Source organism: Trichosurus vulpecula, chromosome 3, assembly GCF_011100635.1.
Source record: "Trichosurus vulpecula isolate mTriVul1 chromosome 3, mTriVul1.pri, whole genome shotgun sequence".
Lineage (NCBI taxonomy): Eukaryota > Metazoa > Chordata > Mammalia > Diprotodontia > Phalangeridae > Trichosurus > Trichosurus vulpecula.
Genome location: NC_050575.1, coordinates 401307921 through 401321893, shown reverse-complemented (window position 1 = coordinate 401321893; position 13973 = coordinate 401307921). Strand labels below are relative to the sequence as shown.

General features: G+C 39.7%; 1 protein-coding gene across 1 annotated transcript; it reads left to right on the top strand.

The window, feature by feature from the left end:
• The first annotated feature begins 6063 nt into the window (after positions 1-6063).
• Positions 6064-13478, top strand: IL1B (interleukin 1 beta). Its single transcript, XM_036752207.1, has 7 exons — positions 6064-6121; positions 7602-7663; positions 8473-8524; positions 9325-9535; positions 10150-10317; positions 11565-11695; positions 12404-13478. Exons 2-7 carry the CDS (start codon positions 7617-7619, stop codon positions 12602-12604), a joined length of 810 nt encoding a protein of 269 aa, XP_036608102.1. The 5' UTR covers positions 6064-6121; positions 7602-7616; the 3' UTR covers positions 12605-13478.
• The last annotated feature ends 495 nt before the right edge of the window (positions 13479-13973 follow it).

The following is a 13973-nucleotide window of genomic DNA, read 5'->3' as shown; positions in this document are numbered from 1 at the left end:
AACCTAGCCTTACCTACTTCCACTCCCTCAGGGCTCTCAGATAGTGCTCTTCCTGTGCTAAGGTTTTTCCACTCTCAGAAGGGGAAGGTCCCAGCTTCTCTGTGGCCAGAGGGAGTCCTACCTCATATCCTTACCCAGAAGTTTGTGCAATCTGCTTGGTTACAGTGGTTTCACTTCTGGAAATGGAACAGAATGGCAGAGGGGGATGGGCGGCAGACCCAAACCACAGCACCAGAATGGGAAATAGCACCACCAATGAGGCTAATTATGTCATGGGCAATTGGCACACGGCCATTCCTGCTTGAATGTCTCCTCACCAGAATTAGTTCTTCTAGGAAGTTTTTTGCCCACAAACATAACCCTCTGTAGAAAATGACCAAGACCCTGGAAACATGGTATGTTGGGAAGAGCTCTGGACTAGCAGCCAAGAGTGCTGGGTTTTAGTTCTGCCATTAACTAGTTGGCGAATCATTCAACTTCCATAAGTCTCAGTTTCTACCATTTAAAAAGTGAGGTAGTTGGACTCCAGGTGAAGATGTCCAAAGTGAGACATGTCCAATGTATTCAGCCCCAGGGAGAACACATCTAAAGTGTTGTGTTCAATTGTAACTGCCAGATCTTACAAAGAAGAAGGAGAAGAAAGATGACGATGATGATGATGACGATGATGATGAAAGAGGAGGAGGAGGAGGAAAAGGAGGAGGAGGAGCATTGTATAGGAGGATAGATGAAAGGAAGAGGGGATGTTTAACCTAGCAAAAAGAAGACTAAGGGATAAAATAGGGTAAAGGTGAGTTCCTTGATACCCATTTTCAAGGATTCAAAGTGCCAAAATATGGAAGAGAAATTTGAATTATTTTGCTTGTACCCAGGAGTTAATCAATCAACATTTATTTATTTGCTTATTTACTTCTCTATTAAATGCTACTTTGTGCCAGGCACTGTCAGAAAAGTGACAAAAAACCAAATGGTCCCTACTCTCAAAGAACTTACAATCTATCAGAGAAAATAATATGGACAAATAAGTAGTTACAAAAAATTCAAGGTAAAATACAAAATATTGACAAAATAAATCCAAGGTAATTTCAGAAGGGGAAGACACACATAACTAGGGAACTGGGAAAGATCTTATTCAGGAGATGGTGCTCAGGCTAAGCATTGGAGCAGTCTAAGGATTAAAAGAGGTAGAAGTGAGGAGTTGATTCATTCCAGGCATGACACAGCCTGGAAATTAGATGGAGTGTCATATATGAGGGACAGTAAGGAGGCTTTGCAGGCAGGTAAGTGGTACCATAGTGCATAGGGCATTAGGCTTGGAGACTCATCTTCCTGAATTCAAATCTGATCTCAGGTATTTAATAACTATGTGACCCTGGGCGAGTCACTTAACCCTGTTTGCCTCAGTTTCCTCATCTGTCAAATGACCTGGAGAATGAAATGGCAAACCACTCCAGTATCTTTGCCAAGAAAACCCCAAATGGGATCAAAAAGAGTCAGATATGACTGAAATGACTGAACAACAAAAATAAGCCATATATACATACATATATACATATACATATACACGCACACACACACATATATACATATATATATATACATATATATATATATATATATATATATACATATGATAGTATGCTCTTCATCTTTGCAGACAACACAATTTGGGAAGGATATCTAACACATTGGATGACAGAGTCAAGACCCAAAATTATCTTGATTCAGGAGAGCAGTGGTTTGAATCTAAAAAGATAAAAGTCAGTGGGATAAATGTATCTTGTCATTACTTTATTTGGTGTGGGGTTCTTCGAATGACTAAGTCATTTGACACCCAATTATGAAATAGCCTCTCTTGATCATAGATGTAGAATTGGAAGGGATTTCAAGCTTATTTAGTCTAATCTCTTCGTTTTACACATACAAAAGCTGAGGCTGTGGGAGCTGAACTGAGCTCCCAGGTAGAAAGCATGGGAGGTGGGATTTCTACTCAGATCTTTTGATTCCACCTTTCCCCTGGACCCAAGTTATATATCAATAAAATGTCAATAACTCACTCCTTTATTAAAGGGAGGCTTATGTCTTCTTTTGTAAAGGAATCATTTTATAAAGTAAACTATCATCTGCTAATTGGTCTCTTTGGTAAATCTGGATTTTCTTATATTGTGTGCATCTAAGTGAAGTTAAGAGAAGAAATGGACATATCTCAGAGATCTAGGATACAGGAAATCAGACTACCCTTTTGACCAATCAATTAATTATCAATCAATTAATAAGAAATGTATTTGAACCAGATTTGAACTCATGAAGGTGAGTCTTCCTGACTTCAAAACCAGCTTTCTATCCACTGTGCTACTTAGCTGATATAGATATAGATACAGATATACACACTACATATGTATATGTATGTATATATATTATATATATCGTATACAATGTCTATATTATGAAATATGTATTATATACATAATATTTTGTATATTTTATTGTATATTATATATTTTGATATGAATTATATGGATATATATTGTACATATGTATCTTCTTTATCCAAATCACTGATTAAAATGTTAAATAACAAGACTCTGTGTTTATTTAAGAACAAATCTCTGAGCTACCCGACTGGAAATCAATTGACATTGAACCATTAAAAACTACTCTTTGGATCTGGTCATTCAACTAGTTATGGAGCCATCTGATTATATGTAGCTTATTTATTCATAGTTGTTCTCATGTTATCTCCCTGCCTTAGACTGTGAATTCCTAGGATTATCTTTTGCTTTTTTGTATGTTCCTAGTCTTTAGGTATAGTGACTGACATATAGTAGGTGCTTAAAAAATGCTTATTGACTGACTGTATTATCATCTAATCCATGTCTCTCCATCTTTTCCACAAGAGTAACATATTTTATCAAAAATTTGGTTAAAATTTATGTAAACTACATTCACAGCCCTTCCCCTCATCAACCAGCTTAGTAACCCTCTCAGAAAAGGAATTGAGGTTAGTCTGGTGTTATCTGTTCTGGATGGAACCAGGCCAGCATTTTCTAAGCCCTGTTTCTCTCAATGTTCACCAACCATCTCTTTAATAATCCATTCTAGAATTCCCCAGGGGAAATTAAGTCAAATTCACTGTTCTATAGTTGACAAACTCTGTTCTATTCCCTTTTTGAAAATAATGACATTTGTTCTTCTCCAATCTAGTGGTGCCTCTTCTGTTTCCATGACATTTCAGGTATCACTCAATAATCTGAGACCGCTCATCACCTCCTCCATGGACTATTCCAATAGCCTCCTAATTAATTGCCCTCCTCCTAACCTCTTCCTTCTCCAAACTCCTCCACACAGCTTCTAAAGCAATTATTCTAAAGCAAAGTTTAACTACACCATTCTCCTAATCTAGAACATTGATATTCACACACTGGCTTCCATCTATCTCTCTTATTACACCCCTTCACAAACTCTATGATAGCCAAACTGGTCTCCTACCTATTCCCTGGACACAACATTGCAACTTCTGTCTCTGTGCCTTTACCCCAGTGATTTCCCCCAAGTCAAGATTCTCCCTGCTCACTCTGCTTCTCTACTCTGCTTCTTCCCTATATTCATTCAAGGTTCAGTTGATGTGACTCTGGCCATGGAAAACTTCCAGAGATCCAGTTGATCATTAGGGCTCCCTTGCTCCTGAGATTATTATGTTTCTAACAAGCAAGCAAACACTTATTAAGCACCTATTGTATGCCAGGAAATGTGTGCATTTGGGAGACACTTAAAAATATCTGTTGAGTTGAACTGGATGTAGTGAACAGTAGAGGTGCCATGAATGAAAAAGTAGTGTTTATCTTTCACAAGTATGACAAGAGGAGAATCTTTGACTAAGCAAAAGATAGAGGTGACTATGGGAATTTCAACGGACAGTTTTAATTACAAAATGGAGAAATTTTTGCACATGGAAAACAGATATAGTTTGGATTAGAAGGCAAACAAGTAACTGGGAAAGAACGTTCACAGCTCATTTCTTTGATAATGATCTGATATCCCAAATATAAAGAAAACTGATGATAATATAGAACAGCAATATATGGGTGGAGACATCCTAACGCTCCACTGGTGAAGCTATGGCTTGATCCAACCATTCGGGCAAACAATTTAGAACCATGCCAAAAACCTACTAACCTATGATATACCCTTTAATCCATTGACTCCTCTATTAGGCATATGCCCCAAAGAGATCAAAGACAAAGGGAAAGGACTCATCTGCACAAAAATATATAGCAACAAAGAGATGGGAGCAAAATAAACACTCAAAGTGAGACACATGAATGAATGGAATATCCTCGTAGCATAAGCAATGATGGTTATTATACATTCAGAGAAACTTGGAAACATTGTATGAACTCATAGAGAGTGAAATGAGTGGAAACACAAGAACTATTTATCTGATGGTCACGTTGATGTCAAGGAAAACCACTTTGAAAGACCTCATCCAAGTGGTGGTGACTTGAGAAGACTGAGAAAGAAGCATACCTCCTGGCTCTTAGCATAGGAAACTCAAGATACAGAACAAGACACACAATCTCAAAATTTGTCTATTCATTTTGCTTGACTCTACTGATTTGTGTAAGGTTTGGGGTGAATATAAAGATGGAAAGCCCACTTTGTGATTGGTTTAAGAGAATTAGTTGAACTACGTGAGGCTGTGGATAAAACAGCATGGCAGTCTGAGAGTTTGACTGGTCTACCAGTATTTTCTAGACCAGGAGCACCTTAAAGAGGTAGAACTTAAGCCTAGAGAAAAGGGCAGCCAGGAGGGTGGGAGAATAAACCCAGGCTTATCCCCACCCTAAACATTGACCAGGAGAACAGCTTTGTGAGTTCAAAGGGTCAGAAAATCTGGAATTTCCATCGGCATGAGTATCTGAGTATACCAGAGTCCCCAGGCGGTACCTGTATAGGGGGACACAGAAAACAAACCAGACCCAGGCTTCGGGCTCTACAGGGATGCTCGACTTCAGAGCCAGTAGAGAGATACACTTGAGGGAAAAGTTATGAGAATGCCACAAAAGTAGAAAAAGGATTTCCTGTAACCAAAAGCTTTGTGGTCCTTTTGCTATATGCACTGCCTAGGTTTGAGCTCACTTTCTCCAGAAAAATGTGTGTGTGCAAAAATAAAAGATACCACTGACAGGAAGGGAGGGAGAGAGGGGGGTATTATTTAGTGACTACCGTTCTTTGCTGTACCTTCTCAATAAATATCCCTTTTGGAAAAACTAATTGACATCAACTGGTTGAACGATATTTAGGAGCAAACTGAATGGGCTTCATGAGTGACAGTAATGGCTCCTCTAGGCTACCCCAGAACCCTGAATGAATTAAGTAGCATCTGCCCTCTTGACACTCCAACCTACCAGTGGTAGTGCAAGTTGGGGAGTAATCCCAGAGGAGGCATTCCATTTGCTATAAGAGAGGATGGGGAAGGGGCTAATGGGTAATAACACATAAAACGTAAAGAAAGCAATGAGCATCAATAAGATATTTTTTAACAATACACAGCTATAAACACAAAGAAGTTCAGAAGGGATACACTTTATTTTACTAAACTATTTAATATATATTTTGTAAGTTTACAGTCTCTTATAGAAATCTCTTTCTTATCATTTATATAGTGAAATGCTTATGTTTATTGATGATAATGTTTGTAATAAAAAGGAAGTTTTGAAAAAGAAAGTATCATTCATATTTTTGTTCCCTTCAATCCTATAAATCCAAAACTACATTCTGCAAATCTAATGAAATCCAATCCTTCATTTATATTGCAATCAAGAAATACTACAGTATTCATGGTCATCATATTTGGAAAGGGTTACATCATTATAGAATCCAAATTGCCTCTTCTTTCCCTGAATGTCTGAGGTGTCATTTCAAGTTGCCCCCCAAAGTTCCCACTATTCCCTTTTTTAAGTTTTACAGAATTGTGCAATTAGTTGACCAAAAGGGAAATTTCGTTGTACCTTACTTCTGCTTTGGAGTGAATAAAATGGCCCAGATGGCAGCAGAGAAATCATTTCTCCGCTTGACAGCTGAAACTGACTGAAGGCTCCTGTCACTCCTGCCAGTAAAGGTACCATTTCTCTGAATTCTTCCCAATGATTACTGCCTAGGAGAACCTCTCTATCTATCCTGGTTGGGGGGAAGGGGGTCCAGGAGTTAGGATGATAGGTTCTATAATTAAATGTCTTTTTAATGTGTGAAAAGTAACTTTCTATCCGGTAACTCTTGCTGATTTTTTGGTTTTGCTTTATTTTTGTTTTGTTTTTTGAACCAATGCTCTTTTGGCCTCATTTGAAGACTTGGTGTGAATGTAGTTAAATTGGGGCAATGCTCCTGAGTGAGGCATCATAGGGTCATAGATACAGATCTCAGAAAAGACTCCAAAAACCATTTTGTCCTCACTTCACAAGTGAGGAGAGTGAAGACCAGGGAAGAAAAGTAAAGCTGCCTTAGGTGGTCAAAATTAATTATTTGAATCTAGGCCCTCTAACTCCAGAATCTGTGTTCTTTCCACTATTCCTGACTGAGTTTTTGAGCTATGTGATAGCATCGATTTAGAGAAGAACCTACCTGGCATGCCCTCTTGGCTGTCCCAATTGGACAGGGGTTGCCTTTTTGACTGTGAAGTATTCAACCTAACGTAACTTACCAGAAAGGGGACAGGGGGCATTGTGTGACAGATGTTCCATTCATGCTGCCACCATCACTAAGATTGCAATAGGATGGTGCATTTGGCTGAAGGAACCAGAGTTTTTACCCTGGAAAATGAACTTACAAGGAGGATATGATAGCAACCTTCAGGAATTTGAAGGGCTGTCCCATGAATAAGAGATTCAATTTGATTTGTTTGGCTCCAAGAAACAGAGCCAGGAGCAATGGCTGGAAGTTAAATGAGATAAATTTGGGCTTGATGACAGGAAACAGCTTCCTGACAATTGGAGCTTTCTGTAATGGGATTCTGTAATGTCACTCGGGGTGGTGGGTCTCCCTCAGATTCTTGAAGCAAACACTGAATGATCAGTTCTTGGGCATGCTATGACAGGGGTTCCTTCTTGGTTGTGGGTTGGACTTGATGGGGGCTCTTTCTCTTCTTTGTGTCATGGATGTCTTGGACAATAATCTGGTGAAGTCTATGGATCCCTTCTCAGACTAAGGTTTCTAAATGCATAAAATGAAATGCGAAAGGAAACCAAATCGAAAATAAACCAAAGTGAAAATAAAAATACTGTATTTTCCAACAAAGCCCCATCCTTCCAGTCCCCCAAACCAATCCTTGAATTTCTTAAGGGTCTATGGACTTGGTTATGGTCCTTTGGACTAGATGGATGCTAACTATGGTCCCTTCCAATTCTGAAATTCTTTGACTTGTTTAATCACTCAATGGATTGCAAGCCAAGATACTAGGGAAGGATCCTGAGGTTATAAAAGTGATTAACATAGGATCTCTACCCTCAAGGAGCTTCTAGTCATTTAGGAAGAAACAACATCATAGGGAGTGATATTTGCTCAGCCACGTGCAGCTAGTGACTCCCTCCATTTTCTTTGTCCAGGAATAAAAAGTTATCATGGCAATGGTACCTGAAATCACTTGTGATGAAGTGGATTTTTACAGGTAAGTCAAAAGATTGGGCTGAATGACAAGTGGTAGTCAGCTGAAGGGTCATCCTATGCCAGGAAAGCAGACCAGGATCAAAGATTTAGAAAGTTGCATGAGTCCTTTTAAAAAAAAAACTTAAATCTTCCCATGGCAAAAGGCAATCAAAAAATAATATTGCCTGTTCCCTCATCTGTAATGAGACGATCTCTATGGTCCCTTCCAGCTCTAAAATTCTAACCTAATGACCCTCTGCCTCTTTTTGCCTGCCACCATAACCAGTTATAGCCATGGGCATTGTCAACTCACTGTCAGTTCATCTACTACAGAGTTCAGAAGAAAAGGCTAGGGGAAATGGGTTGGGATAGTGGGATTAAGTTGGGAAGAGAACAAAAGGAGAGATGGGGCATCAGGCATTGGATTGTAGAGGGACTCCTTTGCAAAGCCTAGCTTAGGAATCTGGACTTTTATGTTATTTCATGGCTATTCCTTAGTATCCTTGAGTCTGATGAAGGACTTGGTCACTAAATCTTCCCCTCCCTGATATACACTTCCCAGTCCCTACTTAACATGACCAAAGTTAGTAATAGAGGGCCTTCCTACAGCCTGGCTGGGGTCCAGTATCCACTGACTACTCCTTTAAATCTCAAACTGGCTCACAGATTGGTCACCTTTTAGAGCATGTTGTGCCTGTCCTAATGGAGCTTGTCAGAAAGACCTCAGGGACTTGACCATAAGTTCTCTAACAGTATTAGAGGCTTTTGCACAAAGAGAAAGACCCCCACTTCAGAGAAGTAACCTAACAGCTTCTTTGGTTTTGTTTACAGGGACGATGATGACAGACAATTTTATGAGGCTGATGGCCCCAACCAAAAGAAGGTAAGGTGCTCAGCTAGCTTCTTTTATGGTCTAAGTTCTGGGTCAAGGGGTGTAGGGATGTAGGGACAGGGAGGACTTTGACATGGTTTGACAAGCCCAGGTTCTACTACTCTGAACTCACAGAGCAAGCCTTTGAGCTGTGTTCTTCTTCATCTCCTCATGAGAGTTGACATGGTGCTGTGGAATTAGGGCCTGGGTTTTAATCTCAGCTCTATGACCACAATTAAGTCACTTAACCTCTCTCAAGGTGTTTTCTCATCTACAAAATGGAGAGGAAGGAGTCAGATAGACTGGGTGGTTTTTGAGGTCCAGTACAACTCTAGGTCTATGGTCATATGTCATAAATGGAACCCGTAAAAATTCAGAGGTGTTGAATACAAGCCATGTATTCACTTTTGAATCATCCCTATCTTCCTAGAAAATATATTTATCATTATGGGCTAGCAGACTAGATCCTAGTGGACCTTGCATAACCAGATAGTGTTTAACACTGACAATGACATTGGAAATGGAAACCTGGGACTGGAAAAAGGACCAGAAAAAAAGAGTAGATTTTGATTATAATTCTGGCTGTACTAAGATATGAGACCTTGGCTAAATCAAGTGACATCTCTGGGTCTCACTTTTTTCATCTGTGAAGTGAGAGGGTCTTGGTCTAGGTGACCTGTAAACTCTTTAATGGTCTACCACTCTAAGTGATGAGTGAGACCTCTTCCCAACACAATTGGAGTAATTGCTAAGAGAAAAAACAAACATGAGCTCAACAACCCTAAACCACCAACTCCACTGTTTTCCTGCAGGGTTACTTCCAGTATCCTGATCTTTGCTCCAAAGAAAGTCTTCTGGAGGAGGATGGCATCCAGCTGAAATTCACTACTCAGCCCCATCAATTCCATCAAACTGTGATGGTAATTGTTGCAATTGAGAAGATGAAGCATCTGAATGGACTCTCCTCCCAGTTCTTCCAGGATAATGACTTGATGAATATTTTCACAAACATCTTTCAAGAAGGTAAGAAAACTGAGAGACAGAAGCTAGGTGTTTCTATTCCCAACATCAATCAACATATTTCTCTTTTTCCTAATGTTTTTGGCAGACATTTATATCTCACTTTGAGGTTTAGAAAGTATTTCACAAACATTATAATAATGATAATAAAATGACTAGTGTTTCTATAATGCTTTAAAGTTTGCAAAACACTTTGCAAGTAATATCTCATTTGATCTTCACAACAACCCTGGGAGCTAGGTACCATTATTACCCCACTTTTGTAGATGAAAACTGAGATAAGCAGAGCTCAAGTGACTTAACCCTAGTCACACAGCTAATGAGTATTGGAGGTAGGATTTGCTAACTGGTTCCTCCTGATGCCAGATTCAGCACTTTTCCCAATCTGCCGATCTCAAACTCTCCTGAAAGGGTATTCCCTAAGAAGAGTTAGGACATGAAAAGGAGCAAAAAAGGGGGGATTAAGCCAAAGGCAGGGTCTCTGGGTGAAGCTATACTTCACGAAAAAGTCCTGGGAGGTGAGCCTAGGTGGTTCTTCATGACCTTGAGGGACAATCTTGGCAGATTGCCACCAATGATTCAATGTTTCTGAATAGTATACACATTCTACTTTTCAGAACCCATCACCTTCAAGAACTGTGACATTTATGAGTCTGACTCCAGCTTTCGGTTAGTATCCTCCCAGGATTGCACCATTCAGGACATAAATCAAAAATGCCTGGCCTTGTCCAAAGCCAGTGAACTGCGAGCTCTCCATCTCAATGGACGCAACATAAGCCAACAAGGTAATTTCTGACATTTTGTCTTTCCTTCTTGATGTCCCTAACTCTTTGTCTCTATAGTTGGTCTCCAAATTAGACTAAAGGTCATTGCCTCTGCCCACATGTCTATTTCACTATTATCCAATGGTACAAGACACTGTGCTAGGTCTCATGAAAAGGCATTGTCCAAATTCAGATTGTTTCAAAGGACAGTCAGTTTGAGGCCTTACTGGCTACTTCTTTATTTCATTTGGTTCAATCTGAGTGATCAGAGCAGTTTTTAGAAAAAAAACATTTCAGATCATATCCAATTTTTTCTTGGATCCTTTGACCTCCAGAAATTAAGCTTCTATCCCAAAGATCTAAATTTCTAAATAAACTCATCTTAAGACTGAAAGCAGGAAAAGCTAAAGAAGGTTTCAAACTTGGACTTCACATTCCTAGCTCTCTTTGTTATGAGCTATCTCTAAAATTTCTAATAGTCCAATTGTACCAAACTGGATTAAAAGAAAAAAGGAAAATGTGACCAGAAGTTATCCAATCTTGAAAACCTACCATAATGGACTGAATTTTTATTCTAAAAAGTTGCTCCCCGTCATGGAAGTTGATAGGTACTAACCACATCCACTCTACACTACTTCTCAGCAAGTAAAAGCTGAGATTAGAAGCAAGTGTGTTGGCAGAGGGAGTCAGTGAGAGGAGTGACTGATTCTTCTGAGCTTCCAACTTCCTTGAAAGTCAATCATTTGAGCAAAGAAGCTTCCTACTTTCTACTCGCATTTGGAAATAGGAAAGCCTGGTGTATTTCCCACTAAGGAGTAAAAGTGATCTTGGAGCTCCTGATTGTGACATCTTTGACTCAGAAGACTCACAAATGTGAGCTCGGTAACATGACGCTTCCACTCAATTTAACCACCACCCCTCCCCCCACTTCTCATTTTTACTCCTCACATGTCCATACCTATTTATTGCCTCACTCTCAGAAACATGGTCTTCCTGGGTTGGTCACCTTGCCCAACAACTTCTCTAGAAAGAGATTCTTAACCTGGGCTCCCCGAACTTCTTAAAAATTGAATTAATAACTGGATTTCCCTAGAACAGGTTTCCTTTGGAATCTTATTTATTTTGTTTTATACATTTAAGAACATTATTCTGAGAAGGGATCCTTAGACCTCAGCAGACTGCTCAAGAGGTCCATGATACAAGCAAGCTTAAGCACACCTGCTCTGGGATTTCCACTCACCACACTGTTTCTTCTTTTCCTTTCCCAGTAATTTTCAGCATGAAGTACCTGCTTGGTGATATAGGCTCCCAGAAAACACATGTTGTCCTGTGTATCAAGAAAAATAATCTCTATCTGTCTTGTGTGAGGCGTGGTGAGAAGCCCATCCTGCAGCTGGAGGTGAGCATACTAGCAATAAAGACCACTTTCACTCCTATAAAAAATTCACTTATTTCCCACAGCCAGGTAGTTTGAGATAGTCAAATTTTCATGCAGTAAATTGATGGAGTAGCTATATTTGACTCATTTGCATAAATTTCCTAAGCTCCTGATTCCCAATGAGAAAATAATATTGATTCATCCATGTATCTTCCAGTCTCTTATTTAATCCTTACTTGAATAAACATTTATTAAGCTTCTACTTTGTACAAAGCTCAAAGAAGCACATCCCTAGATATTTGGGACTTAGCCACAAAGAAGAATGAGGTTCTCCTTCCAATCACCCCAAAATGCAAACCTATAAAAAGAACCCAAGAATTATGACTTTCAGCCCCTGCCTTTGTACCCTTGCCCCATTGGGACATCAATTTCTTCTCTGGCCAACCTAAGGACTTCTCAACCAGCTCCTATTCAAGTACCAGAGATGAAGTCATAGTTTAAGAGCCGGAAGGGACCTTAGAGGTCTTCTAATCTTCTCTAGTCTTATAGAGAAAGAATCTGAGGTCCAACAAAGATAAGTAGCCTGCACAAGTTTATGTAGGTAGTAAGTGTCAAAGATAAGATTTGAATTCAACCTCAGCACTCTAGCCCTTATGCTTTTTGATAAAACCCCTTTGAAGTTCCTTTGTTCCTTTTCTCATGGGGGGAATCTGTCTTAATCATTTGCAGCAAATCGCCAATTTCCCCAGCATTAATGTGGAAAAGCGATTCATCTTCAACAAGGTGGAAATCAATAATACAACTGAATTTGAGTCTGCAGAATATCCCAACTGGTACATCAGCACTTCCCAAATGGATGAGCAGCCTGTCTTCCTGGGGAACATCAGAGGGGGCAAGGACATAACCGACTTCATTTTGGCTGATTTCTAAGCAGCAAGTCCATGTATACTGTATACTCTAGAACCTAGGCAGAGGGGAGAAGAAAAGGAATTTGGGAGTTCATATGTTATACATATGATATGTGTTCAATTTAGGCCTTAATATGCTTTTGGGAAATCTGTATTGCTATCATTCAGATGGTGAATTTGCTCAGAGAAAGCCCCCATGGCCCTTTTCAATGCCTGGCTGAATAGAATCTGGGGAAATCATGGTGATAGTTTGGTATTCAAGGTGAATGTTTGAGCACTGGAAGGTTGGCAGGTAGGGAGCATTAGGAGGGAGTACTTGGAGAAAGAAAAGATGACCATGGAATAGGAAGGCAAAAGAAGCCTCTGATCTGTGAAGTTTAGTAAGGGTATGAAATAGGAAATCCTGTGGGATCACCAACTCAAGGCTCTCTTCTGCATTGCTGATTCTAAATGGGCTAGGCTATAGCCCTGTCAGCCTTGACTGTGCTCAAAAGCTGCCTTGTTAGAGACAAAAGCAAATAGCCTCTGCCAAGATGGGGCCTCTCCTGAATCACCCATAACTATCTCCCTAAGCCTGGGTTATTTCCAAACTCCTCCGATACTGCCCTCTTAGGTCTTTAGCAACTACTTGTTTGTCTGTTTATTTATTTATTTATTTATTATGTGGTCTGTTTGTGGATGCTCATGTCTATTTAATTCTCTGAATGAGAAGGCCAAGATGAGCCAATGTCAGTAAGAGAGTAAAGCTTTTGATGTCTGTAAAACTGAATTAATTTATATTGTTATGGTTTACTCAGAAGACCTAGAAATGTATGTATGTGTTCTCTAAGAGTGAATATTTATGAAAAGGGAAGCATGACTTGATACTCTCAGTGTTTCCACAATAAACTTTGATTAAATGTGAATTTGTCTGCCTATTCCTTGTCTTCATCTGGGCTTCTGAGGTGAGTGAAAGTGAAAGAAGTGGGAAGGGAGCACTCTTGAGCCCACTATTACATGAGTCTATGGATTAAACTCTCATTAGCTGCTGTCAAATCCTAGCAAAATGACTAACTTGGGAGCCACCTCCAAATCCCTCGAGCCCCATTGGGACCCACAGACAAGGGTAGATTTAGAAAAACTCTACTTTCCCTAGGACACAAAATACCACTCTGGTCCCAATCCCTACCTCTGTCCCAAATTCAAGATAATGTCCTAAGAAGTGAGAAGTGACAGGGCTGGCCACCAGATGCTGCAGGGCAGAGTTCTAGAATGAAGGGACCTCAGCATTTCTAGCACTTTCTCTCTTAGAGGCAGGATTCCATAAAGTTTCCTGCAGGATGCAGAAGGGTTACTTTTCTCTAACCAACATTGAAAAGGCATCTTGCACTAGTATCTCTAATCCCCATGTA